At 44.0% G+C, this 27,926-nt stretch overlaps 2 protein-coding genes across 5 annotated transcripts in view; one reads left to right on the top strand and one right to left on the bottom strand.

Annotated features, from left to right (window-relative positions):
• The first annotated feature begins 268 nt into the window (after positions 1-268).
• Positions 269-27,821, top strand: ergic1 (endoplasmic reticulum-golgi intermediate compartment 1). Of its 2 annotated transcripts, none has more exons than XM_077022743.1 (10): positions 269-376; positions 12,971-13,032; positions 14,617-14,689; positions 15,352-15,446; positions 22,944-23,068; positions 23,660-23,764; positions 23,838-23,898; positions 24,816-24,916; positions 25,236-25,358; positions 25,607-27,821. In XM_077022743.1, exons 1-10 carry the CDS (start codon positions 357-359, stop codon positions 25,712-25,714), a joined length of 873 nt encoding a protein of 290 aa, XP_076878858.1. In that variant the 5' UTR covers positions 269-356; the 3' UTR covers positions 25,715-27,821. The 2 variants fall into 2 exon arrangements, with proteins under 2 accessions (XP_076878858.1, XP_076878859.1); XM_077022744.1 differs by lacking the exon at positions 269-376 and adding an exon at positions 987-1,167.
• The window catches only part of flt4 (fms related receptor tyrosine kinase 4), a 120,584-nt gene continuing 118,312 nt past the window's right edge, over positions 25,655-27,926 (bottom strand). For 2 of the 3 annotated variants that reach the window (XM_077022740.1, XM_077022741.1), the window contains one exon: positions 27,198-27,693. In XM_077022740.1, the coding sequence (XP_076878855.1) occupies positions 27,483-27,693 (211 nt within the window). In that variant the 3' untranslated portion in view covers positions 27,198-27,482. Of the gene's footprint in view, positions 25,793-27,197; positions 27,694-27,926 lie in introns of those variants that run through there. The other variant, XM_077022742.1, reaches the window with a different exon arrangement.

Raw genomic sequence — 27,926 nt, 5'->3', positions numbered from 1 at the left:
CACTTTTGTTATTACTTCTAATTACATATTTTAGCTACAAACGGACTGGTGTTAACTTTTTATTACTAGGCAACATATGATGATGCTATAAGACAAGACATTTCTAGAAGTAAAAGTTTCCTTTACAGAACATTCAGAGGTACCAACTAGCTAGTAATCTTTGTACATAAGATGAACAGTATGAATAACAGAAAGGCCTCGAGATTTTTTTAACTTCTGAGAATGGAAACTATCAGACCAGACCGGAACCAGCCGTCCAAACGGCGGAAGTAGAATCATCCTACAGACTCCTGCAGCGCGAGCGCCTCGTTGTGCTACTTGCCCCGGTGAAACGTTTTAATAAAAGTGTCAACACCATGACTTTCGATGTACGGAGGTGAGTAAAACATCCAGGATGGTAGTTAACATGTGGAAATAGTTTTTTTCTGTGGTGCATAACTAAAATATTGCATCCGATTGCTATGCTATAAGAGCCACAAGCTATCGATGTGTCACAACATACACTGAGATTCAAATAATTCATCATTTAAACGAACGACTTTTCATCTGCATGCTTAGATTAACATCCCGAGGTCCAGTCTTCTCAGTAACTAGCACTTCACTGAAATTCTTAAGTGACACTGCTGAATTGAGCTGTTATGAACCTCATCCATTTATAATCTAGCATGGATTATATAGGTAAGTGTTCACAGATGAGCTACAAGCAAACCTAGGGTTCTTCTTCACTGCTTCCTACAAAATACGTCTTTACAGTGAATGTCTAAAGCAGGGGCGCAGATGGCACTGGGGACATGTCCCCCCCAGATTTATATTGACCCCATCCGAAATCTAGCATCTAGATTTCGTGTCCCCCCCAGATTAATATTGAGGTCATCAACAGGCGGAACAAATTACGTTCGCCGCCCCCCCGCTCAACACATTAAATAAGCCTTTTTCACGCAAGGAGGAGGGGTCAAGTTCCGGGCGAGGTGATGTGTAAACCTATTTCCGGTTAGCAGCATCGCTACGAGAATGGATGCGTTTTATTACTCTGCATCTTTGGCTGACCTTCCGCGCTTTAGGCAGGACGATGTTGCCAGAACCGTCGAGGAGCTATCGAGGACCAAACGAGCGAAACTCGATAAAGGATACAAGTTTTTTTCGAGCAGTGTATTTTTGATTATGAAGGTAAATGGATCCAGTTCTGTAGTTTAGTTTAGCCAAGTTAACTAGCTAGCATCTTAGCTCCGTGCTCACTCAACATTCTATCATTTATGCCTTCATCAAACTGTTTATCTTATTTTTAAATAAAGCATGTGTTTTATTGTACTATTATAAGCGCCTGCATTATTGTCTTGTGATTTTGTGTGTTCAGTGTCCAATGTTGTAGATAAGGAGATCCGTGTAATGGCTCGGTGCTACCGGTCCTAAAAAGTGAGACACCACACAAGCTAGAGGTCAAAGCTCACGGTTTTTTATTTGTTTCAAGCATTTTCAAGCACTTTAATCTAAATTCCAGCACTTTTCAAACCTGAAACAAAGCAACATTAAAATTGGTCAGGTAATTGTTTCTTCCCCTGTTGTTGAGGGGTGTTTCTTTATACTACCACATATCGTTTCGGACAAGCGGTTCGAGCAGGGTCGCGCGAGGTGTGCAGACGCGCGCGCTACGGTCACTCGCGAAAGTATAAACCTAGCTTAACACAACGAATCTGACCTGAAGGCACGCATATTTGTACAAAACATTCCAAGAGGTTGGTGATTATTCCCATTTCTAGTATTACAGCATACAAAATTGTGTCCGATTATGGTATCCTAGCATAGAGATTGTGTGTGTGTGCTCTAGACCCAAAGCCCAGACAGACTTGTACATAGGATGTGCACGGAAAGCCTCTAGGCGGGATATCACTCTGCTGTACACAGACTGCCTCGCTGGCCGAGTCCAGCTGAAACGACGCGGTATAGCACCTTTCTTCAGCCACGTTTTGCCCTTTGCCGTAACGTAGATGTCTTGTGGCTCAAAATGTGCGCTACACACGTGCGTGCTGTTCCTAATAACCTGGAAATTCGGCCCCTCACTCCTTCTAATGGCCATCAACCACTTCTTTCTGAGTTCCTCGTCAGCTGGGAACGAGTGGAAACTCAAATAAGGCTGTTTTTGTTTGGAATTAGAGCACAGCGGTACGCTGCAAAAACACTTGCTAGTCACTTGTGCCATGGCAGAAGTACGAACGCTCCAAACGGAAATGATTTTACACAGAACTGTCTAGACCGGAAATGTCGACCCCGGAAGCGAGAGAAAGGCCTATTACGTTCGCCAGGTCAGAGCTATCTGCCAAATTTGGCGCGCGGAAAAATATAGTTGATTACCCCTGATCTACAAGCATAAACGTATATATTGTACAGCTTGGTCCCCCTCACTACAGAATTTCCATCTGCGCCCATGGTCTAAAGACTATGTCCTTTTAGTCGGTGTCATTTTGAATAGACGGCATTAGGTTGTATCTGCACTGGACACATAACATAGTCACAGATGGTGAATTCAGTCTTTTCAATTTCTTGTTGCCTCAAAGTAGCTATACAGAAAACAAACATTGGTGATATGTTTAAATCTTATTGTTGTGCTGTGCAATCTTGTCTAATATTTCTGAAATACGTAATATGCAAGATATTCAGAGTGCAAAAAAAGATATTCAGAGTGCATGGTTGAAAAAAAATATAGACAGTACGTTTCTTTCTGTCTTTCTTTCAGTCTTTCCAGATATTTTTTCTTTGATAAAACAGTAATTTAGGCACATAGGATGTTTGGGTTTTGATGTTACCACAATAATGTACTAAACAGGAGTAGAAAGTCATACTGACTCAAAAATAAAGTGACATAAATAGGACAATATTTGCACCTGTATGTGCGAGAAGTCAAAGTTCACCCTCCTCCATTTTTTTATTAATTGTAATTAAAAAGAATGTTTTCTCTCTCTGTACCTCCCTTTCTCTTTGAAAAACTTATATAATATATATACACTACCGTTCAAAAGTTTGGGGTCACCTAGACAATTTTGTGTTTTCCCTGAAATCTCATACTTTTATTTATCAAATGAGTTGCAAAATGAGTAGAAATATAGTCCAGACATTGACAAGGTAGAAATAATGTTTTTTTTTTATTTGAAATAATTTTCTACTTTAAACTTTGCTTTCGTCAAAGAATGCTCCCTTAGCAGCAATTACAGCATTGTAGACCTTTGGCATTCTAGCTGTTAATTTGCTGAGGTAATCTGGAGAAATTTCACCCCAGGCTTCCAGAAGCCGCTCCCACAAGTTTGATTGGGTTAATGGGCACTTTTTTCGTACCATACGGTCAATGGGTTTGAGATCTGGTGACTGCGCTGGCCACTCCATTACCGATAAAACACCAGCTGCCTGCTTTTTCTCTAAATAGTTTGTGCATAATTTGGAGGTGTGCTTTGGGTCATTGTCCTGTTGCAAGATGAAATTGGCTCCAATCAAGCGCTGTCCACAGGGTATGGCATGGTGTTGCAAAATGGAGTGATAGCCTTCCTTATTTAAAATCCCTTTTACCTTGTACAAATCTCCCACTTTACCAGCACCAAAGCAACCCCAGACCATCACATTACCTCCACCATGTTTGACAGATGGTGTCAGGCACTCTTCCAGCATCTTTTCAGTTGTTCTGCGTCTCACAAATGTTCGTCTGTGTGATCCAAACACCTCAAACTTTGATTCATCTGTCCATAACACTTTTTTCCAATCTTCCTCTGTCCAATGTCTGTGTTCTTTTGCCCATATTCATCTTTTTTCTTTTATTAGCCAGATAATAATTATTGGCTTTTTCTTTGCCACTCTGCCCTGAAGGCCAGCATCCCGGAGTCGCCTCTTCACTGTAGACGTTGACACTGGCGTTTTGCGGGTACTATTTAATGAAGCTGCCAGTTGAGGACCTGTGAGGCGTCGATTTCTCAAACTGGAGACTCTAATGTACTTGTCTTCTTGCTCAGTTGTGCAGCAGGGCCTTCCACTTCTCCTTCTACTCTGGTTAGAGCCTGTCTGTGCTCTCCTCTGAAGGGAGTAGTACACACCATTGTAGGAAATCTTCAGTTTCTTGGCAATGTCTCGCATGGAATAGACTTCATTTCTCAGAACAAGAATAGACTGTCGAGTTTCAATTGAAAGATGTTTTTTTCTGGCCATTTTGTGAGTTTAATCGAACCAACAATTTTAATGCTCCAGATTCTCAACTAGCTCAAAGGAAGGTCAGTTTTATAGCTTCTCTAATCAGCAAAACTGTTTTCAGCTGTGCTAACCTGTCTGCTTTTAAGAACTGAGCAGACAGTAAAACTTTAGAAACGCAATAAACAATAATATCTATACTAGATAACTTCTTAAGCAAAATAAGTTTCACAGCTCCGTGTTCCTCGGGAGCGGAATATGTAAACAACGCGCACGAGGACATCAAAGGACTGAATCGAAACTAGCTAGCGGTGGTGCTAACGACAGCTAGCGTCGCCACAGCGGGCAGAAATTATCATACAGTTAAGCCCGCCCACTAAGAGGGAAGATGTGATTGGTCAATTTTACTGTCATTTGAAACTGGTATTGCGCTGAATTATAACTGCCAGGCCCTCTGTAAACGAACAGCGGGCATCACAGTCCTAATAGGGGGAGACACAGGCTATATCACATAAATATATATATATATATATTAAATTCTGCATTATATTTGAAATTATGTCCTACATGTATTCAAGTCTGTCTTTCTTTTGAAAGATGTCATGTTGGTAATAAACATTCAGACTAACTTCCTCACTATATATAAAAAAAAAGCAAAACTTGAAAAGACATTAAAAAAAGTGAGTATATTTTTTATTATTTTGGGGGGAGTAAAGAATAAAACATACAATAACTAACAGAAACAGTTTATTTAGATTCTCCTTCATGTTTGTTCAGTAATTGTCACGTTGAGGACCCCGGCCCCTCCCTTTTGGGCGTGTGTATACGTTGTCCACGTGCTTTGTCTGCGTCAGTGGATATCCGTGGTTGGGGTTATGTCGTGTGATTAATAAGTCTCACCTGTGAATTGTCTCGTAATCACGTGGGGCTAATGTGGTTTGTCTATTTAATGTGCGCTCGCGCAGTGTCCTGTGCTCGTCGTTGTCTAAGTGTACACGTTGCAGTGTGAGGGTTTCACGTTTTCTGTGCGCTATATAGCGCTATACTTGTAATAAAAGTGACCGTGAGAAATTCCAGCGGACTCGTGTCTCGTCCGTCAGCCGCCTCCCGCGTCACAGTAATAAGTTCTGTTTCCAGTAGTAATTCTGTCAATTTTAATAACATCCTTTTGTTACAGTTTAAGTGGCTCTCTTATTGTTCCTTCTATTTTTAAATAAGAAATGTCTATGGACTTATCAGATTGGCTTATGATTGACTCAGTTTGTTGCTTCACTGACAAAAATACTTCTAGGAGTAACAAGAAATGCACATTTGGCTTGCTCATTAGGGATCTGGACCCATACGATTGTAAAGCTGCTTTGTGACAACGTGTGTTGTGAAAAGCGCTATATAAATAAATTTGACTTTGATTTTGACATTTACTGTAATAGTGCAGGAAATGAAAACTATTACTAATAGAGGCAAAGGTAAAAATTGTGCGTCCTATGCTTCTGAAGGTCCTGCTCTGAACAGCATAACCCCATGAAGTAGGGCTGCACGATTTGGGCAAAATATCTAATTGTGATTTTTCCACAGAATATTGCGATTGCGATTTAAATTGTGATTATTTTTAATCCATTAAATCCTAAACCTGTATTCGTGTTTCAAATATATCAAATATAATTATAGACTTCTACATAAAAAAATATTCCCAGGGTTGTCAGATTAAATGCAGTTGTCAGTTTTATTTTTAAAACTCAGCACCTTTAAAGAACAACAAAATAAATTACAGAAATTCACATAAATGTTTAACTGCAACATCAGTAACTGACTAGTCAGCAGTGGACAGTCATGCATCAGTAGAAAAGCTGAAATAAGTAAAATATCACATCTATATGTTAAACTCTGAGTTTAAGGTGCATTTTTACAAAATACACTTAGCAGTAAGTCACATTAAGTGCAAAAGTAGCATCATCAAACGTTTGCATGTACAGACAGAAACCAGTGATTACAGGTTTCTTGCCAAAAATATGAGCATGTCCACCTTATGTGGCTTAAGGCATGAACGCTGACAGTTCACAATGTTGCCTCCTGCACTAAAGAGCCTTTCTGAGGGTGAACTTGTTGCTGGTGCACAAAGATATTTGCGGGCCTGCCTGCTCAATCTTGGAAAGTTCACTTGGTGAAGTTTCCACCACACCAGGGGATTTTCTTCTCCATCAATGGTGGGTGTTAACAAGTAGCTGCTTAGCTCTGTTTCAATGGCATCACTGAGCTGAACAGATGAGTCCGGAGACATGGCAGTACTCTTGAAGTAGCTACCAAGTGACCTCTTTGGCTTTTTAGGTGAGGCTGTTAAACTCTGTGCCTCTGTAACACGTGATCTCTTCTCCTGTATCATAAAAAAATACAACCAAATATTAAAATATTATTTTTGAAAACATGCACAGTTTATGATTGATAACTGTAATTGGTAGTATTACTTATGTAGAAGGCATCATCTTTACAAACCCCAACCATCTATTTACCTTCCTTGCTCCTTCTTCCATCTCTTCCTTCATTCTTGCTTTAACAGCAGGGATATTTTCTTTGCCAATATAGTTGGTCTTGAATCGGGGGTCTAAAAATGATGCAGTATCAAGCAGTTCTTGTGTGATCGGATCGCTGTATTTATCCTGGAGGTAGCCAATGACTCTAGATTTGATTGACTTTGTCAGGTCTGTGTCCTCTGGATCCTCTGCCAGGGTTTTTGTCTTTAAAAGATGGAGCACTGGCTTCAGATATGAGATACTGACATATTCTTCTCCTGATAGTGCATCAGTAAATTCTTGGAGAGGATGCAGTGCCTTGTGAATTGACTCTAGAACCTCTGTGTCTTGCCAGGTGAGCACTAGGTGGCGCGTCCTCCTATCAGCTAACAGCACGTGATTTAGGGCCTTACTTTGCTCCAGAATCCTTTCAATCATCTTCTCTTTGGTTCCCCACCTTGTCTGGCACTCCGTAATTAGTGAATGTTCAGGAAGGTTGAATTCTTTCTGAGCTGCTGTCAGAGCCGACTTCTTCTTCCAGCTGGCAGAGAAATGGCCAACCAGCTTCTTACAAACACCAACTGCTCGGCCAACTCTGTCATCTTTAAGTGCATTTTCTGAAAAATATATAAGAGGGAAAAATTATTTGAAAAATACTAAAATGTTATATATAATATATTTATATATTTATATCTTCAAATCACATTTATCAAGGTTTCACAGCTTTTATTTATTATTGGACAGAACTAAATTATAAAACACATATTAAGACATTTTTTCAGAGTAAACTAACATTCTTTTTGTCTTCACGGCATAATCAAGATTGCATAGACATCGTTATTTTAAAGAGAGAGAGAGATCTTTATTTAACACTTACCGATCGCAAGATGGAGTCTGTGGCCAAAACCCTGTAGCCTGGTCCACTGGTTTATTTCGGCTGCTTTTATCATATTCGATGCGTTATCTGTGGTTATGCACACTTGCCCCTCGTCATTTAAACCCCAGTTGGCCAACGCATCTTTTAATCCATTCGCGATGTTCTCTCCCGTGTGGTCAAGAGGAAAGTACGACGTCTGTAGACAATGGCTCTTTAATTCAAAATGTTCATTTATGAAATGAACAGTGAGGCTTTGGTAAGGTTCAGCGGTTCGGCTCGACCACATATCTGTCGTTGTCGCGTAATACTCTACACTTCTCAGCTCCGTTTCAACTTTGTTCCGACATGTAGTGTACAGTTCTGGAATTGCGACTTGGCTGAAGTATGTGCGGGATGGAAGTTGGTATCTTTTGTCAAGAGTCAAGAGAAGTTTTTGAAAGCCATTTTTGGACACTGTGTAAATCGGTACCATGTCTTTAGCCAGGTACTTCGCAATAGCATCCGTTATCTCGCGGTGCCTTCGCGAGCTTTTTTCATATGGCGCAATGCGTTCAAACGCCTGTGTAACTGAAGTTTGCCTGGCTGTGGTACCAGGTAATTGTGCCTGAGGTAGGGATTCATCCCTGGACCTTTTTAACATGCACTCATCGTACAGCTGTCGATGATGTTTCTTCAGGTGTTGATAGAGGTTAGTGGTGTTACCTCGTGACCTCGACACGTCTTGCACAGTACCTGTTTTTGGCCAATGTCAGTTTTCCTGAAACCAAAATACTCCCAGACACACGATGTACCATTTTTCTTTGGTACCAACTCGTCCACTGGACTTTGGGCTTCGCACGGTTGCTCAGATGAAAGGTTCATCTTTTTTCCTGACGTCGAGCGCAATGCTGCTTGTCTTTCGGTTTCTGCATTAGGGCTGTGCATGACCAGCGGCTTCTGATTGGTCAACAGCAGGTCGTTCACGCGGTTTTTTTTTTTTTTGTTGTTGGGTTGATTTTTCCCTGGTCCTACTTGCATTCAAATCGCAGCTCTTGCGATTGGAAAATCGCGTCCATACAAATCGCGATTTCGATTAAAAAACGATTAATCGTTCAGCCCTACCATGAAGTCTTGAATGTGTTTGCTTGGGTAATTACCGATGGTTTTGCTTACAGCAACAAGAACTGAATTAAAGACTCATAATGTCATTAGTACTATTGTGTGATTTCTATTCATAATTCTAAGGGTAAAATGGTGTAATAGGAGCAAATAGAGAGTTTGATGGGACATATAAAATATACTGTGCACTTTTTGTCACTTGTGAATGTGATAAAAAAAAAAACCTTTGTCCCTAAAATTTTGTGCAGACATGCTAATCAAACTCAGTCATGTGTTCTATTTTCTTAAACAGGCAAAACTCAGAGAAATATGTCAGTTAGACACAGGTACAGGTCTTGGGGGGGGGGGGGGGGGGGGGTGTAAAGGGTTGATTTAATCATTCATGATGTAATCATTCATTCTGTGAGCATCCAACATCAGCCACTTCCAAGTAAATGTTCTCAGAGGACTGTGATAAATCATACATGAAGTGTTATGGTGAAATAGTCTTTATTTCCCTCCTTGGCCTTCGTTTAGTTTATTTGTACCAAAAACAAATCTGGGCTTAGTTTGTGTAGACAATGCATGTGATTTAGTATGTTCACTGAGTGAGAGTGCACAATAATTAACCTTGATTCTTCCAAGGTTTCTTTGTCACTTCCTCTTGCCACTGTTACCTCTGGCTTGCTCATTATGGACCTGGACCCAAACAAGCCTACACGTATTTTAGTAATGCTGTGGTAATATGTGCTGGCCAGGATATATAGACATATTTTTAATGAAACAGCAGGAAATCACCCCCAGCTCAGCTACCCTTGTAATGTGTCAGCCTAGATTTTTATGAGCGACTCTCGGTGGAAGAACTGTTCCTAGATGTTTGTGTTTTTGAGCTGGTGACGAGTGTGAGGGCTGTGAGGGCTGTGAGGGCTGTGTGAGGGCTGTGAGGGCTGTGTGAGGGCTGTGAGAGGGCTGTGTGAGGACTGTGTGAGGGCTGTGAGAGGGCTGTGAGAGGGCTGTGTGAGGGCTGTGAGGGCTGTGAGGGCTGTGAGAGGGCTGTGTGAGGGCTGTGTGAGGGCTGTGTGAGGGCTGTGAGGGCTGTGTGAGGGCTGTGAGAGGGCTGTGTGAGGGCTGTGTGAGGGCTGTGAGAGGGCTGTGAGAGGGCTGTGTGAGGGCTGTGTGAGGGCTGTGAGGGCTGTGAGGGCTGTGTGAGGGCTGTGAGGGCTGTGTGAGGGCTGTGAGGGCTGTGTGAGGGCTGTGAGAGGGCTGTGTGAGGGCTGTGAGAGGGCTGTGAGAGGGCTGTGTGAGGGCTGAGTGAGGGCTGTGAGGGCTGTGAGAGGGCTGAGTGAGGGCTGTGAGAGGGCTGTGTGAGGGCTGAGTGAGGGCTGTGAGGGCTGAGTGAGGGCTGAGTGAGGGCTGAGTGAGGGCTGTGAGAGGGCTGTGTGAGGGCTGAGTGAGGGCTGTGTGAGGGCTGTGAGGGCTGTGTGTGGGCTGTGTGAGGGCTGTGAGAGGGCTGTGAGGGCTGTGTGGGCTGTGTGAGGGCTGAGTGAGGGCTGAGTGAGGGCTGTGAGAGGGCTGAGTGAGGGCTGAGTGAGGGCTGTGAGGGCTGTGAGAGGGCTGTGTGAGGGCTGAGTGAGGGCTGTGTGAGGGCTGAGTGAGGGCTGAGTGAGGGCTGTGAGAGGGCTGTGTGAGGGCTGAGTGAGGGCTGTGTGAGGGCTGTGAGGGCTGTGTGTGGGCTGTGTGAGGGCTGTGAGAGGGCTGTGAGGGCTGTGAGAGGGCTTTGTGAGGGCTGTGAGAGGGCTGTGTGAGGGCTGTGTGAGGGCTGTGAGAGCGCTGTGTGAGGGCTGTGTGAGGGCTGTGTGAGGGCTGTGAGAGGGCTGTGAGGGCTGTGTGAGGGCTGTGAGGGCTGTGAGAGGGCTGTGAGAGGGCTGTGAGGGCTGTGTGAGGGCTGTGTGACGGCTGTGAGGGCTGTGTGAGGGCTGTGAGGGCTGTGAGAGGGCTGTGTGAGGGCTGTGAGGGCTGTGTGAGGGCTGAGTGAGGGCTGTGAGGGCTGTGTGAGGGCTGAGTGAGGGCTGTGAGGGCTGTGAGGGCTGTGTGGGCTGTGAGAGGGCTGAGTGAGGGCTGTGAGGGCTGTGTGAGGGCTGTGAGGGCTGTGTGGGCTGTGTGAGGGCTGTGAGAGGGCTGTGAGGGCTGTGTGGGCTGTGTGAGGGCTGTGAGAGGGCTGTGAGGGCTGTGAGAGGGCTTTGTGAGGGCTGTGAGAGGGCTGTGTGAGGGCTGTGTGAGGGCTGTGAGAGCGCTGTGTGAGGGCTGTGTGAGGGCTGTGAGAGGGCTGTGTGACGGCTGTGAGGGCTGTGTGAGGGCTGTGAGGGCTGTGTGAGGGCTGTGAGGGCTGTGAGGGCTGTGTGAGGGCTGTGTGAGGGCTGTGAGGGCTGTCAGGGCTGTGAGAGGGCTGTGAGAGGTCTGTGAGAGGGCTGTGTGAGGGCTGTGTGAGGGCTGTGTGAGGGCTGTGTGAGGGCTGTGAGAGGGCTGTGTGACGGCTGTGAGGGCTGTGTGAGGGCTGTGAGGGTTGTGAGAGGGCTGTGAGGGCTGTGGGGGTTGTGAGAGGGCTGTGAGAGGGCTGTGAGAGGGCTGTGTGAGGGCTGTGTGAGGGCTGTGTGAGGGCTGTGTGAGGGCTGTGAGGGCTGTGAGGGCTGTGAGAGGGCTGTGTGAGGGCTGAGAGGGCTGTGTGAGGGCTGTGAGGGCTGTGTGAGAGCTGTGTGAGGGCTGTCAGGGCTGTGTGAGGGCTGTGTGAGGGCTGTGTGAGGGCTGTGTGAGGGCTGTGAGAGGGCTGTGAGAGCGCTGTGTGAGGGCTGTGTGAGGGCTGTGTGAGGGCTGTGTGAGGGCTGTGAGAGGGCTGTGAGAGGGCTGTGTGAGGGCTGTGAGAGGGCTGTGAGAGGGCTGTGAGAGGGCTGTGTGAGGGCTGTGAGAGGGCTGTGTGAGGGCTGTGTGAGGGCTGTGAGAGGCTGTGTGAGGGCTGTGAGAGGGCTGTGAGAGGGCTGTGAGGGCTGTGTGAGGGCTGCGAGAGGGCTGTGTGAGGGCTGTGAGAGGGCTGTGAGAGGGCTGTGTGAGGGCTGTGAGAGGGCTGTGTGAGGGCTGTGAGAGGCTGTGTGAGGGCTGTGAGAGGGCTGTGAGAGGGCTGTGAGGGCTGCGAGAGGGCTGTGTGAGGGCTGTGTGAGGGCTGTGAGAGGGCTGTGTGAGGGCTGTGTGAGGGCTGTGAGAGGGCTGTGTGAGGGCTGTGTGAGGGCTGGGCCAAGCCTGCCCAACACGGACTCCAGGCTCCATAAGCAGAGATGTTTGGAGTGGAGTAGCGTAGCTCAAGAGAACGCCTAAAAAGGGCAATCCACAAGATTTCCCTTCAACGGAAAATTATATTAGCCACACATGAGAGTGGAAGCCATATTAATGTTACTTTAAAATGCAATTTGGAGTGAGATGGGGAAAACGGGAACAACATGCATTATTAGCTGATAAACATCTTCATAAATGAAAATAATTATAACTGCAAAATCAGGGTGAATGTTGGCTTTGTTTCAAACATTCTCATTTGAAATTGTTCATGTATTGTGTTGACATTTTTTACCCATGTGTGAGTATCTTGAGTTTTTGCCTTTTCTCTATAGATTAAAGACTTTGCTTGATTAAATGTACAAAACCTGAATATGTATTTTAGAACACAATGTCCTTTTTTCACAAATATTTTTTCACATGTCTGATTCATGTCTGATTTCACATGTCAGTGATTCTGGAGGGAATAGAATGAGAATCAAGAGCCTAAAATGTAGTTTCTAAAAATTCTTAATATTTAACTATAACACACCATGTGTTGTTCAGCTTTGTTGTGTAAAGTTTGTAATTTGATCATCCACTTTACATAATTTTTTTTCTGTTCACAAAATTGCTTTGAAAAAAGTTTAGGACACTTATAATAATATTATTATGTAATATTATAATAATAATAATATTGTGCAGGGTCAGGGCTAACTAATTTTAGTTAAGATGAGACATCCAGTTGATGTTGAAAGTCTACCTTTTGACTTTAGTCACACTGCTGTGAGAACTGTCTTGGGGGGGTTAAACCTTGTGAAGGAGATGCACACTGGAATCTGGAGGAAGTGTGGTGCTCCAGCTGAGCTCCTCAGAGCCCACAGTCATAGCTAACATTCCTTAGCACTACTGTCACAGCTCTTGACTACTGGGAACACAGTGTACCGTAGCACCCACTCGCTGTCTTTACTTTTCTCTCCTTGTGCTTCCTCTGAATGTTCTTTCCTGTTTCTCAACCTTTTCTTCTCCTTGTTCTTCCTTTAAGGTTTGACATCTACAGGAAGGTGCCTAAAGATCTCACCCAGCCCACATATACAGGAGCCTTCAGTGAGTTCTGTTTTTTCTGGTGTCCTGCCAGTATGTCGAGGTTGTCTGGCCTTTTTTTGGCTTTTTTCCTGTATGTTATCATTGACGTATTTTTGACCTGTTGTAATGGTGTGTGTTCCTCACACCATAGTGATCACTGTGTGATTGTCACTATTCCAAGATTCCACAGCTGCGTTCATCCTGGTTGCTCATGGTTTCAAGTCACATGATGTGGCAGGGCTTGTGCTAGCTTTAGATAATCACAGGCGTTGCCCTTTGACCTTTGAGGGAGGAGATTACTTGTGGCATTCCACAGTTGTGTGATTTGACTCTGGTGATCCTATCACCTGTTCTATTATTAGAAGGCTTTCAGGTGAATTAGCTCACCTTTAGTCATATGAACTTAAATAGCTTAAGTCATACAAACTAACCCACCCCAAGGACTAAATGCTATCAGGTTTTAGAGTGTGAGAGCATCATGTACTTATAATGTAATATGATAAGTGCTTAATGGTTAAACTGACTTGAAAGGTTTGAAGGAGGTGCTAGGAATTTTCAATTAGCTGCCAAGAGGAACAAGAGGATTTTTAAAGCGAATTTATCAGATTAGGTAATAGAGGAAATATTTATTTAACATCTACCTACATGTAGATTACATTACCCAGTTACTAACTTTTATTAGCAGTTTTTTTAAGAACAAGTTTCTCAGTTTTCTATCTAAATGAATGTCTAAAGCAGTGGTTCCCAAAGTGGGGGGCGCACCCTCTATGTGGACGCAGAGCTATTGCGGGGGGGCTTGAAAGTAAAACATGTGCACATGTGTCAATATGGGGGTGTGTGTGTGTGTAGGGGGGGGGGGGGGGGGGGCACAAAAATATTCTCATCTACTAAAGGGGGTCACGGCAGAAAAAGTTTGGGAACCACTGGTCTAAAGGATGTATCCTGTGCTGAACCTAAATTGGTGGCATATGTGTCATAGCGACACTCCCTATTGTTTGTGCTGTAACTAAACATTAACTTGTGTAAACTGGAAGAAACCACACACCAGAGTGTCATGTGGTTGCCATAAAGTCATGTGATCATGAGTCAGTGGAGACTGTCTCCATGTAAACATGCTTTACTATATCTGCTTGCTCAAGTGTTTTTTTCCCCTTAGTCATCTGGTCACATGACTGATTACATGTTCAAGGACCATGACAGCCCAGCCATTTAATTTTAGACTCATGGCATTATGTAATTCACAGTTTGATTATAGCTTGTTTGTATCTTTTGAATAAAAACATGTCAAATTGATGGTATAGTATATATTCATAACATAATGAAAGTAATTTCAAAAACAACATAAAGAAAGACACAAAAAAGGCACAGAACATACAATAAAAAAGACACTTGATTGAAAACCAAAAAAGGTGGTAGAAAAAAAGTCAGGTCTGTGTAGGAGATATAACTGATGTGCAGTTTCATCTGTATATCAGTAGAAACTTCACATAAAATGTGGCTTAAAAAAATATTTAAAATGTGGTAATTTTGAGCCACTCTTTTCTGTATTTACAGTATAGGGTCATGTTGTTATAACCTCTGACCTCTGGCTTTTCCTCCCTGCAGTCTCAATCTGCTGCTGTGTTTTCATGCTCTTCCTCTTTCTCTCCGAGCTGACAGGATTCATAGCCACAGAAATGTACGTATTGCTGCTATTTTCTTCTAACTTTCATCATGTGACATAATGTGAAACATTTAGCACAAGATGTAACCACCAATTATGACTCATAGAAGTTACAGGTACAATGGCACAAGCAATGGATAAACAATATTAATATAAATCTGTGTATCCACTAGAGATAAAGGCTTTCTACAAATATTATATATATGTAGAGTTTTCCTGTCAAACAGAAGTGCAGACCGCGGGGGGGAATACAGGACATGGGATATGGGTGCTACCCTGGTGTTGTAACTGTATTACATGTCGAGCTGAGTTTCACACAGGATGTCATCCATTGTATCAGTCTTGGTTCATTTCTTCAGCAGCTGGTGAATCAGGGGGAAGTGACCACGTCACCAGTGATGTACTTCATGCTCATCTGCCATTTAGCAATTTTGTCACACAGGCAGTTCCTTTTGTCAATGAGAAGAACATCTTTTTCCAGCAAGTTATGGCCAGATCAGAGTTCTCCAGTTGGGCATCATTAATTCCACAATGTTAAGTTAGAGAATTTGGCTAATCTTTCATTTGTACATAGTGAAATGAATGAAATCAACATTTACTGCACCAGTGTGAAGTGGTATATTTTTTTAGACACTAAAGATGTATCCAATGTGTGACACATTTATACTTTTTTACAGAGTGAATGAATTATATGTGGATGACCCAGATAAAAACAGTGGAGGGAAGATTGATGTGAGTTTAAACATCAGTTTGCCAAACTTACATTGTGATTGTGAGTATATATATAAAATACGTCAATACTCTTACTCTTGTACTAGGTCTTGATTTTTCTTATAAAATAAGATAAGCTTTATTTCACATCCAATATTATGCACTTGTGCAATTTGCCATACCAGCTGCTTTTTTATCAGAATTGAGCATTTCTGTTATATTGGTCCAATCCTAGATTTCCGGTATATAGGCTATGCCTGAACAGTTTAGTTTACTGTCTTATTGTAGGAATTACCTTAAATTTTCATGTTTATGAAAATACTGCCTCTAGTGTTTACATGTTAGTGTCTGGCCCAGGCAGTAGCATGTGAAGTTATGCTAAAGCTGTGGACTCATAACATAGCTGGTGATAATTGAATCCACTGTTCTTTTGAGTCCAGAAAGGACCATATTTCTTGGACTGTAAATAAGAAAAAAAGGTTTCTGGATCCGGGGTCAAAGTTCTGGTTCTTAGATAAACCTTGCCAGACCAGAGAATAATTGCCTATTTCTCACACATTACACAGTATCTAAACTATGACCAGTGATGGCTCCAACCAGTGGAAAATAGAGCTTGTAAAATAGCAAATGCCTTTAGCAACTTTGTGATTGTGACGCGCTGGCAGGGCGAAGGACGAGACACGGAATCTTTGCTTTACAACAGGCGTCTTGTAATTGTAGTATACGGTGGGAGCGGAGTATAAGGAGGGGGGATAGTCCTCCTCGCCTTCACCGTGGTAGTCCGCGGAGGCAGAGCCTACGGAGGGAGGGTAGGGAGGGTAGTTTTCTTCCTCTTCCTCGTCCTCCACTCGATAATCCACGGTGGGGGCGGAACAGACCGAGGGAGCCGGCTCCTCCTCCCCACCGTAGTCCACAGTGGGAGCGGAGGAAACGGATGGAGGGTAGTCTTCGTCCTCCTCCTCCTCCTCCTCCTCCTTGCTCGGAGAGTCCACCTTCCCGAACTCGCTCTTGGGGGTCTTCTCCGTTGCGCAGAGCTCCACTGAGCCTACCCGCAGTGGCGAGAGTTCCCTGGTGGGAGGGGGGTGTTGCTCCCTCCACATCCATACCGCCGACTGGTGGTATTCCTCTGCCATCTCGGGAACATCGGTCTCCCGTGCCGCGCACAGCATGTAAGCGCACACTGGATCCTGCTTCAGCTGCGCCAGAGACAGCGTGGCTTCGCGGCGCGGGGGCGAGGAAGAGGCACGGTGATGCCGCTTGCTGAGGCGCTGGCCCTTCTTTGGCCGGGTGGTGTAGCTTGGCATTCTTGGGTGTCTCAGATGGCTCGTCTCAGATGGCTGGCAGGGCGAAGGACGAGACACGAAATCCTTTCTTGACAACAGGCATCACGTTTAATGGACAACAGATGGCACTGTATGCGCACGTACTAACTCACATAAATACACGCAAACGTGCAGACTTAGACAACGACGAGCACAAGACACTGCGCAAACGCACATTAAATAGACACACCACATAAACCCCACGTGATGATGAGACGAGCCACAGGTGAGACAGATAATCACAAGACACATCCGCACCCACGGAGATACACTGACGCAGACGAGTAGACGCAGACGAGTAGACGCAGACGACGTTAACACACGCCCCAAAGGGAGGATTCGGGGACCGTAACGTGACAGACGCCCCACCAAGGGCACTACCCGTCCCGGGGTGCCAACAGAACTGAGTGCCCCGAACCCTTGTCGATGGGTGGATCCGACGCGCTCAGTCCTGCATCTGGGAGATGACCGCCCTCGGTGGAGAGTCCGCCACGAACAGCCTAGAACACCCTCCCTGTGAAGACCGGGGAAAAGACGTTAGACACACATAACGGAACATTTACAAACACACAAACAGGAACATTAACACACAGAGGCACGAAAGGGAAAAGGGGATTAGGCAGACATACGGGAATAAACACGAAAACAGGGACAGACAAACGTGAAACAGGCGCCAGGCTGCGTGCCAGGAGGAGAGCTATCAGGGGACAGAGACCGGGAGCTGCTGGTGCTGCTGTGGGCAGTCCTCCTCCTGCCCTCGCTGCAAATCCTCGGCTGGGTGCAGCGCGGCTGGCGGACGCGTCAGGTGCAGCGCGGCTGTTCTCCCCTCTCAGTGGGCCGTAGAGACATCCCCCTTCACTCCGCGAGTGCGCTCCGGAGCGGGCAGTGTGGGCTTTCTCCTCAACGTCCATCTCCTCCTCCTCCTCACTGCCCAGGCTCCAGCTCATGGGAGAGGCCGGACTTCCGCCTCGGGAGCAGTCCATTGCGCTCTCCTCGGAGCGATAGGGGAGAGCGCTCACCCCTGGGCTGTTCCTCCCCTTCACGGTCCCGGCAGAGCGCTCTGAAGCAGCCGGACTGCCCTCTTCCTCTGTGTACAGTTCGCTGTCCGTGCACTCGGACACACCCGAGCACACGGACGGAGGATAGTCCTCTACGCCCTCGCCGTAGTATACGGTGGGAGCGGAGTATAAGGAGGGGGGATAGTCCTCCTCGCCTTCACCGTGGTAGTCCGCGGAGGCAGAGCCTACGGAGGGAGGGTAGGGAGGGTAGTTTTCTTCCTCTTCCTCGTCCTCCACTCGATAATCCACGGTGGGGGCGGAACAGACCGAGGGAGCCGGCTCCTCCTCCCCACCGTAGTCCACAGTGGGAGCGGAGGAAACGGATGGAGGGTAGTCTTCGTCCTCCTCCTCCTCCTCCTCCTTGCTCGGAGAGTCCACCTTCCCGAACTCGCTCTTGGGGGTCTTCTCCATTGCGCAGAGCTCCACTGAGCCTACCCGCAGTGGAGAGAGTTCCCTGGTGGGAGGGGGGTGTTGCTCCCTCCACATCCATACTGCCGACTGGCGGTATTCCTCTGCCATCTCGGGAACATCGGTCTCCCGTGCCGCGCACAGCATGTAAGCGCACACTGGATCCTGCTTCAGCTGCGCCAGAGACAGCGTGGCTTCGCGGCGCGGGGGCGAGGAAGAGGCACGGTGATGCCGCTTGCTGAGGCGCTGGCCCTTCTTTGGCCGGGTGGTGTAGCCTGGCATTCTTGGGTGTCTCAGATGGCTCGTCTCAGATGGCTGGCAGGGCGAAGGACGAGACACGAAATCCTTTCTTGACAACAGGCATCATGTTTAATGGACAACAGATGGCACTGTATGCGCACGTACTAACTCACAAATACACGCAAATGTGCAGACTTAGACAACGAAGAGCACAAGACACTGCGCGAACGCACATTAAATAGACAGACCACATAAACCCCACGTGATGACGAGACGAGCCACAGGTGAGACAGATAATCACACCCGCACCCACGAAGATACACTGACGCAGACGAGTAGACGCAGATGATCTTAACACACGCCCCAAAGGGAGGATTTGGGGACCGTAACATGACAGTGATGAGTCATAATAACAAAAATCAAGTATGACACATATCAAATCTTGATGATTCTAAGGTAAACCTCTTACTGAATTTAAATGAAATATGCTTTGATTGTTCCAGATACTACTAATGTTGAGGTACGGAAGTTAGGATTTTGTTAAAGAGTTTTAAGCTATGTATGGTGATGACGTGATGTAGGTGATGATTAAGGTGGATTAAATTGGTCTTTTTTTCCTAAATGTTGCACTTTCATGAATGACATTAAGCTCTAATGTGGCTCTGGAATGATGTGCACACATTTCCCTTGTGGCAATCTTTGGGAGTTCATCTCTTGGTTTATTATTGAATGGAAAAAGCAAACCAGTAAACTTATTGTGGTTTACTAAACCAGTAAACGTTTTCCTGTTGTGTTTGTTAGATTATTACTGTAAGTAGGAATGCACCGATTCACGTTTTTCACTTCTGATACCGATTCAGATCTGAGGCTTAGTATCGGCCGATACCGATCCGATACCGATGCATGTAAAACAGTGCTGAATCGCCTTAAAATTTTTTTTTTACACGGACATACTGAATTACAAGTTTATTGAAAACTCTGCACCAGTATAGCCACGGCTGGACTGGGACAAAAAATTGGCCCTGGCATTTTTGGTTTAGGCCCCTCATAATTAGCGGAGCACAACCGAGTTGTAATTTATGTATGTGGGGTACGATGTAGAAAAAATAATAATTAAAAATTATTGGATTCAATCTTAGCATTATTATATCATAATCACTATTATGATTTCATTGAAATCATCTCTAATATGTATTTTCTGAATATCACTGATATCTCTGCGTATGGAATATTGTTGTTTTTTTAGCTTTCTGCCGTAGACCGACTCAGACCACTGCTCTTTATTTTATCTTTATTTTATTTCTGTAAGTAACGCATTCAATGAGCTTTGGACAACTCACCAGTTCATGTATGAATAGTCAAGTAGTGCTGGAGCCCAGGTTTATTTTGGTCAACTAGCAAATAAACGGACTAAGTTGAATACCACCAGCGCGAGTACGAGTCAGTGATTCACCTCTCCTCTGTGTGCTTCGTGTTTCACTCACCTGTTAACTGTCCAAGTTCACTTGTATCCGGGACAGAGTGGATATTTAAGGTTGAACTAACTCAAGCATAGAATTAGACTGAATAGATCAGTTTTTATGGATCGGTCACATTGTCACCGATACCCGATCTAGAATTTTTTCCAATATCAGGACTGATACAGATATTAATATCGGAATCGGTGCATCCCTAACTGTAAGCACCCATCAATTTACTTTGCATAAACAACAGGAAGTGGTAGTTTTCCACAATGACATTAGTACTTCTTTTAAATACAACATATGTAGTTTTTAATCAAATCTTTTAAGTTGTTGTTTAATAGTCTTTAGTTTTTCCTGGAAACAACCATTTTTTATTTGTAAAAAAATATTTTCACAAAAATATATAATATTTATTTTTTCACAAAGACTCTCACCTGGGCCCACCACCTGTGGGAGAGGTAGTAGTAGGAGTACGGTGCACTGTGGATTGGGCGGTGGCTGAAGGCGTACCGATCTTCGGTTACTGAAGCTGGCTCTTGGGACATGGAACTTAACATCTCTGGTTGGGAAGGAGCCTGAGCTGGTGTGTGAGGTTGAGAGGTACCAATTAGATATAGTTGGGCTCACCTCAACACACGGTTTGGGTTCTGGAACTAACCGTATCTCGAGAGAGAGGCTGGACATTATTCTTTTCTGGAGTTGCCCAGGGTGAAAGGCAGGTGAATGCGGCGGATTGGAGTTGTGGCCGCAAGGTTGTCGGTGCCTGTCATGGCGGCAATCCCCGAACCCGATGGTGGACACCTCAGGAGGCCGCCATGCTGAAGAAAGAGTCCTATCGGGCCTGGTTGACTCATGGGACTCTGGAGGCAGCAGACGACAGGAGGGCCAAGCGGATCGTGGCTTTTGACTCGGGTGTCAGAAGAGTTCGGTGAAACCATGGAAAGTGACTTTCGATTGGCTCCGAGAAGATTCTGGCAAACCGTCAGGCAACTTAGGAGGGTAAAGCAGTTCCCGACCAACACTATACAGTGGGGCTGTGGATCTGCTGACCTCGACTGGGAATGTCATTAGGCGGTGGAAGCAATGTCATTTATAAGTCTGGAAACAGTGTCATTGGACAGAGGGATAGTTTTTATATTTGCAGCACTTTTGTCATCCAGCATGACGGAGACCATGTCTAATGCTGCAGGTAGCATCAGCTTCTCTACTATGGTGTGGGTTTTTTTTACACTATTTAATAGGCTACCTTGTAAGATGCTAACAGTGCTCGCTGGTTTCTTGAAGTAGCTTTCATAAAGCGGGATGATTGGACTGGCAAACCGGGGTGGTGGCTCCCCTTTTTAAGAAAGGGGACCGGGGATTGTGCTCCAACTATTAGCGGATCACACTCCTCAGCCTCCCCGGTAAGGCCTATGTAGGGGTTCTAGAGAAGAGAGTCTGGTCGATAGACAAATCTCAGTTACAAGAGGAACAATGTGGGTTCTGTCCTGGTCGTGGAACACTGGACCAGCTTTTCACCCTTGCGAGGGTTCTAAAGGGTGCATGGGAGTTTGCTCAACCAGTCCACATGTGTTTTGTGGATTTGGAGAAGGCATTCAACCATGTTCCTCAGGGATTCCTCTGGTGGGTGCTCCGGCAGTGTAGGGTTCGGTGCCTGCTGCTCCGGGAGTATAGGGTACAGGACCTGCTGATACGGGCTATCCAGTCCCTGTACAAACGGAGCAGGAGCTTGGTTCACATGGCCGGCAGTAATTCAGACTCCGCCAGGGCTGCCCTTTGTCACCGATTCCGTTCATAACTTTTATGGACAGAATTTCTCAACATAGCCAAGTGGTGGAGGGGGTTTGGTGGCCTCAGGATTCTGTGTCTCCTTTTTGCGGATGATGTGGTCCTGTTGGCATCATTGGGCCAAGACTTACAGCTCTCACTGGATCAGTTTGCACCTGAGTGTGAGATGGCCATGATGAGAATCAACCCCCCCAAAACTGAGACCATGGTACTCGTTCGGACAAGGGTGGAGTGCCCTCTCTGGGTCGGGAAAGAGTCCTTGTCTCAAGTGGAGGAGTTCAAGTATCTCGGGTTCTTGTGCACGAGTGTGGGAAAATGGAACGAGAGATTGACAGGCGGATCAGTGCTGCAGCTGCAGTATTGCGGACATTGTACCGGACTGTTGTGGTGAAGAGAGAGATGAGCCAAAAGACAAAGCTCTCGATTTGGTCAATCTACGTTCCAACTCTTACCGATGGTCACAAGTTCTGGGTAGTGACCGAAAAAATTACATTTTCACAAAGATCGCATCAGGGACTCTTACTGTTTGCAGGTGAGACTGGGGTGTTGGAATTTGCCATGATGAGGTTCACATTTCTCTGTCATGCTAATATTATCCACTTTATTGAGTGTTATTATAGTACCATAAAACATTCTGACATAATTAGTTTAACAGGTCTGCACCCAGTGTAGAAACACGGGTAAACTTATTACACTAATGGGGACATATAATTTTTCTGTTTGTCAAAGTCCTGTCCAGCTGGTAACAAAGAACAAATTGTATTATAGTTTTAATGGCTTGAATAGGTTTGGATTCTTAAGTTACCATTTGGCATTGAATTAATGATATGCAAATATGTCAATATAGCATATCATATTATTGTCACGGTGAAAGTTCCGGACCCCTCCTTGTGGGCGTGTCGCTATGTCGTCTGCGTGCCGTTATGTCCATGTTTGTAGTTCCGTGGGTGTGGGTTGTTAGTGAGCGTGTTCGTTAGTCTCACCTGTGCCTTGTCTCGTGATCACTGGGGAATGTGTTCTGCACCTATTTAATGTGCGTTCGTGCAATGTCTCGTGCTCGTCTTTGTCTGAAGATCGTGCCGTGTGAGTGTCTGTGTGACGTGCTTGCGCTAGATTGCGCCGCACTTTGTTCATTTGTCTCTGCACAATTAACGTTTTATGTCAACGTACCCGCTCCCAACGCAACAATTATGGTTCGTTGTTGCTTATAGTGCAAAGGAGGTGTGTTCTCTCCCTCACTGTCATCTTCCTCACTGTCATATTCCTCACACTCTGTAAGTGGTCGGGTTGGACATCCAGGATGAGATGGGGAGACATGAAGTGGGCCACATTGATAACTCCATGAAGGTGCCCCTCAACCATGGGTATGGCTGCCGATTCGAGGGTGAATTCACGATTAATAAAGTAAGAAACTCAACCCAATTCATCAGTGATTTCCCAGTTAGAACCCACATATAGTGTTAATCATTATAAATCTACATTTCAATTAATATTTGACCCAAGAACTGTCTCAGAACAGAACATTCTATCTCTGTTAGTGGAGGCTTTAGACAAGTCACTTCCATGACATAAAACAAGCTAAAATGGCATTGTTAGTAATATAATTAATAATAATGTAACATATTCAGCATGCAGTTGGCAAAGAACTAAAGCTTTACATCTGAGTGTGAGACCACACTTCTGTGTAGTAATGGGGCATAATGGTCTGTCTGATAACAGTCTGTCTGATAATAGTGTGTCTGATAACAGTGTACTGCTACAAAATCGTGTGCTAAACTCTTCTGAAAGAGATGTGTTTTTTTTATCAATTTTATCCGTTGCTTTTTTATCCTTGAAAATCCACATGCCATTATGAAATGGAAAAAATTTTGTCTTCTGATTTAACCTTGAATTCTGTGCACTTGTTTGATCACAACTGGAAATCGTCTAAGAAAGATCTTGTTAAATCAGCTTGCCTGCAGGTTCTCTATATATTGCATATTCTATTTTCTCCAGGTCCCTGGAAACTTCCATGTTTCCACACACAGTGCTACAGCGCAGCCACAGAACCCTGACATGACTCACATCATTCATAAGCTCGCCTTTGGGGAGAAGCTTCAGGTCATTCACCTTCACACCAGATCAGAGATGGTGTCAAACTACCCCACACTCACACATGTGCTTGACATTGCAGGTGCAGCATGTCCAAGGAGCCTTCAATGCCCTTGCTGGAGCTGACAAACTTGAGTCCAATGGTACGTTACCCTATTACATCATCAGGGTGTGTGTACCCTATTACATCATCAGGGTGCGTGTACCCTATCACATCATCAGGGTGCGTGTACCCTATTACATCATCAGGGTGCGTATACCCTATTACATCATCAGGGTGCGTGTACCCTATCACATCATCAGGGTGCGTGTACCCTATCACATCATCAGGGTGCATGTACCCTATCACATCTTCAGGGTGCGTGTACCCTGTGATTTTTGGCATTTTAGCCACAAAAAAAAAAAAAAACACAGCATGACTGAATATGTTGTCTCATACTCATCAAGGTATTGGGGGAAAAAGTTTAAAATATTTTTCTGGCTTTGTAATCTGATGCATGTCAAAGACGTATATGGAAGCATAAGAGTTTTATTTCATACTAATAAAAATGTTTTATTTCAGTTTAGTGAAAAAATGGTTCTGTTTTTTAACAATTTGAAACATTATTTTTAAAAATCTTTTGAGTTTACCAACCTCAAACATGCAGCATTATATTTAGAGTATAAATACTCTAAATATAAATACATAATACTGGATTTTGTGGTTGTATGCATATAAAATTACTTTTAGAGAGCCATCCACAGATAAATGACAAATATTGCTCACTGTGATAAACACTAGACAGATACACAAATATAATCTGTTAGCAGACATATATGAAGCTACAATACGTGTGTTGTGCCATCTAGTGGACTCATAAGCAGTTGCCCTGTGAAAATGGAAGGAGAAGTTCACCAATTCCTTTTACACATACAAATTCAGACTAACAGCATTCATAGTAATGAGTAAATTTTTCACACACAGTAAAATATGTAAGTTGTATTGGTAATATGTGCAGTGGTCCACAAGGCTTTGTGACAGTCTGGTCCCCCCCCCCCCCCCCCCCCCCCCCCACTTCAGCTCTGGCCTCCCATGATTACATCCTCAAGATCGTTCCTACAGTGTATGAAGACAAGGCAGGAAAACAGAGGTTCTCTTACCAGTACACTGTGGCCAACAAGGTAAGTCAAGAAATTAGTTCCATCCGGATATGTAGCTGTATTTCAATAGCATGTTACTATATGGACCCATGGTTACTATAGTTGCACAACCTAGATTTACAGGTCTCCATTTTTGAAGTAGTGACATCTAGCAACTCAAAACATATCTGTGTCTGGGAGAACATGGGCCCCAGCTCACCATGAAAACATCACTTACAATTAAAAAGCTTGTAATGGTTTGATATCACGACTTTTTGCACCATGCACTCTGAACCTGCTAAATGGATCCAGATTGATGGGACATGGTGGACGTGGTAACCTGCGATCTCTTTCCTGGCAGGAGTATGTGGCCTACAGTCACACAGGACGAATCATCCCAGCTATTTGGTTTCGTTATGATCTAAGTCCAATCACGGTGAAATATACAGAGAGGAGGCAGCCCATCTATCGTTTTATCACAACTGTGAGTCATATGGATGTATGCATGCACAGTCTCGTGAATATGCCATGAAGAACACACCAGTGCTGTTGCCATTTTAGGTCCAGCCCATTTAGGTTCTTACACTGGTTGAAAACATCTAGTGTTCTTTTGTTATATTTTGCCATTAATTTTACATTTGAAAAAAATATGAATCTACCATGATTTTGCATAATAAATCAAGGTGAAACGTTTACATTGTCATTGATATACAGGCTTGTCTTTGTTTTTAGATCTGTGCCATTATAGGTGGGACCTTCACAGTGGCAGGAATCATCGACTCCTGTATATTCACAGCCTCTGAGGCTTGGAAGAAAATCCAGATAGGCAAGATGTCCTGAGCATCTGACTCTTTTACCAGCGTCTTACTTATACCACGATGACTTTCCACTGAACTCCAGTATGAGCTCCGCTTCCCCCTTTAAGAAAAAGACAAAAAATGTCGTCTACACTCCATTCACACATCAGCAAGCAAATCAGAAGAAAAGCATTTATTGAAATTAAGAAAAGGCATTTGTAATTTGGATGCAATGCTTTTAAGTCTGTTCTGAATTAAATGTTTCTGTTTTACTTAAACTTAAACATCACAGTATATGAGGTTGTCTAAAGTGTTCTATAGTCACCAGACTATATATAGGTCACCAGAAGCACTGCTTGCAGGTCATTCCTTCTTTTTAAACAAGTTTTTTTTTATTTTTATCTTTGTTACCTAATAACCTTTGCAATGATTCACAAGAATGTGCAAGTCTCAGATTTGCAGTGTGTCTTCACTGGTTAAGGAGACTTAATATTGTACATATGTTAGGTACATAAAATTGGGCAAATAGGAGTGTTCTGTGTTTAATTGCACAAAGATCAAGTAGGATGTGTTGCACTATGTTAGTTGCAGTTACAGATGATTTTTAATCACATGAATTACTCAATTAATAATTTACTTGGACAGTTGAACTTGTGTGCCTTAAAGTGTTAACGAAAGGTAAATTTCCTCAAGTGGAGATTGATTTGTTGGGGCTAATGAAACTGCAGAGACAGATGTTCTCTTTGATGGTAGCTTTAGTTATACATTTAGCTTGGTGATGCTTGTACTTCTGATACTGTTCAAAAAGAATTTATTCCTGTATTTCTGCTTATCAAAGCATTGAGGTATTTGCTCTGTAAAGGTAATCTTTTCTGGTTTTATTTGCCGCGTTTTAAATTCTGGTGTTGAAACGTATTGTATTACGTCAAGGCTTGCCCTTTTAACCTATATCAAGAACAAAACTTTTTCTACTGTTAATCATACTAATGATTTCATTAAGGCTTGTTACACTAGAAAAAAATGTATCAGATGGTGGAGTTCCCAAGCCTGAATGATGTGTTGTAATAGGTAGCTACAAGTACACACGCCATATTTCTCCAATAATGGTGGTTAAAAGTAACCTCTACCCAGTAATTAACTTTATTAAGTACCTTTTCCAGCACACACAAAATGAAACATTTGAAGAGAACCTAAAAGCAGAGTGCCCAACTGAAGAATTAAACAGCAACAACAAAAAAACATTTTAGTTTAGCAGTTTTTTTATTACATTGCTATATAGACCTTTGCTCCCCTTGCTTTTTTCTTTGGCCAGACAAATTCAAAGACAGTGTTTGTCAGTTGTGCCAGTTTATGTTTGGTAAATATGACTTTCTGTCAGGTAATAGGTGTCCTGACAATTATTTATTTTTACTCTATTTTGATTCATGTCAAAACAAATATTGTGCATCTAGTAAGAACACAGCAGATAAATAGCTGCTTACGCCAGAATTTGTTCTGACAATGAACTTCAAATCGTTTTCCCCTGATTCTTCTGTATTGTTTGCTGTATTATCAGTGAGCCCAATGTAAAACGAGATAATACTTTATTTGTTACCATTGGGTGTTTTTGAGTTTTCTTTTTGTTTTGTTTCTTTGTATAAGTAACCAAGAGAAGGTGTGAGAGGTGTTAAAATACCAGACAATTTGTCACTACAATAATGATGCCATCCTGTGACGGAGCTAGGGCTGGGGGAGTGGATCAGTTTGTGCGGCAGGGTTGGTGGGGAGTTAATGGCCAAAATGGTTTCATTTGGGTCTTTTCATAGGTGCCATTACAGGTTGGAGGTAGCCAAGCAAGATTCATCAGTCATAGGCATTTCCACTATGGAGAAGACATCATTCACCTCCTCCTCAGCCAGCTGGCCATACTCATTGTTGTAGAAGGTCTGTCCAGAAATCTGGCTGTAGAAAGGAGCCCTGCGTCCAGCTGGGCTGCTGAGCAGACGCTCTGTGCTGTTACCTGCTGCCGCACTACCAGGAGTGCTGAGAAGAGAACGTATTATGTCTACATTACAATAGATGGTCAAGGAAAAAATAAGAGGACTGATAGAAGCAAAAAGTAACATAGATTAAAGGAACTTTTGACATGATAAAAGTACTTTTCTACATGATTTTATTGCTTTTCATTTTTGGTTATTGTGGATGTAATTTATAAGCCAGGTTAAATCTTGAATGTAAATGCGTGATGAAGGAACTGAACTTTAATTCCATCTCAG

Source organism: Brachyhypopomus gauderio, chromosome 11 (assembly GCF_052324685.1).
Source record: "Brachyhypopomus gauderio isolate BG-103 chromosome 11, BGAUD_0.2, whole genome shotgun sequence".
Lineage (NCBI taxonomy): Eukaryota > Metazoa > Chordata > Actinopteri > Gymnotiformes > Hypopomidae > Brachyhypopomus > Brachyhypopomus gauderio.
This window is presented reverse-complemented; position numbering and strand designations above follow the sequence as displayed.

Coding starts and splice junctions, on each gene's coding strand:
- ergic1 (XM_077022743.1), top strand. CDS start 357: ATGACTTTCGATGTACGGAG. Junction 15,447..22,943: donor GCCAAACTTACATTGTGATT/GTGAGTATATAT, acceptor ACACTCTGTAAG/TGGTCGGGTTGGACATCCAG. Junction 23,899..24,815: donor TGACAAACTTGAGTCCAATG/GTACGTTACCCT, acceptor CCCCCACTTCAG/CTCTGGCCTCCCATGATTAC.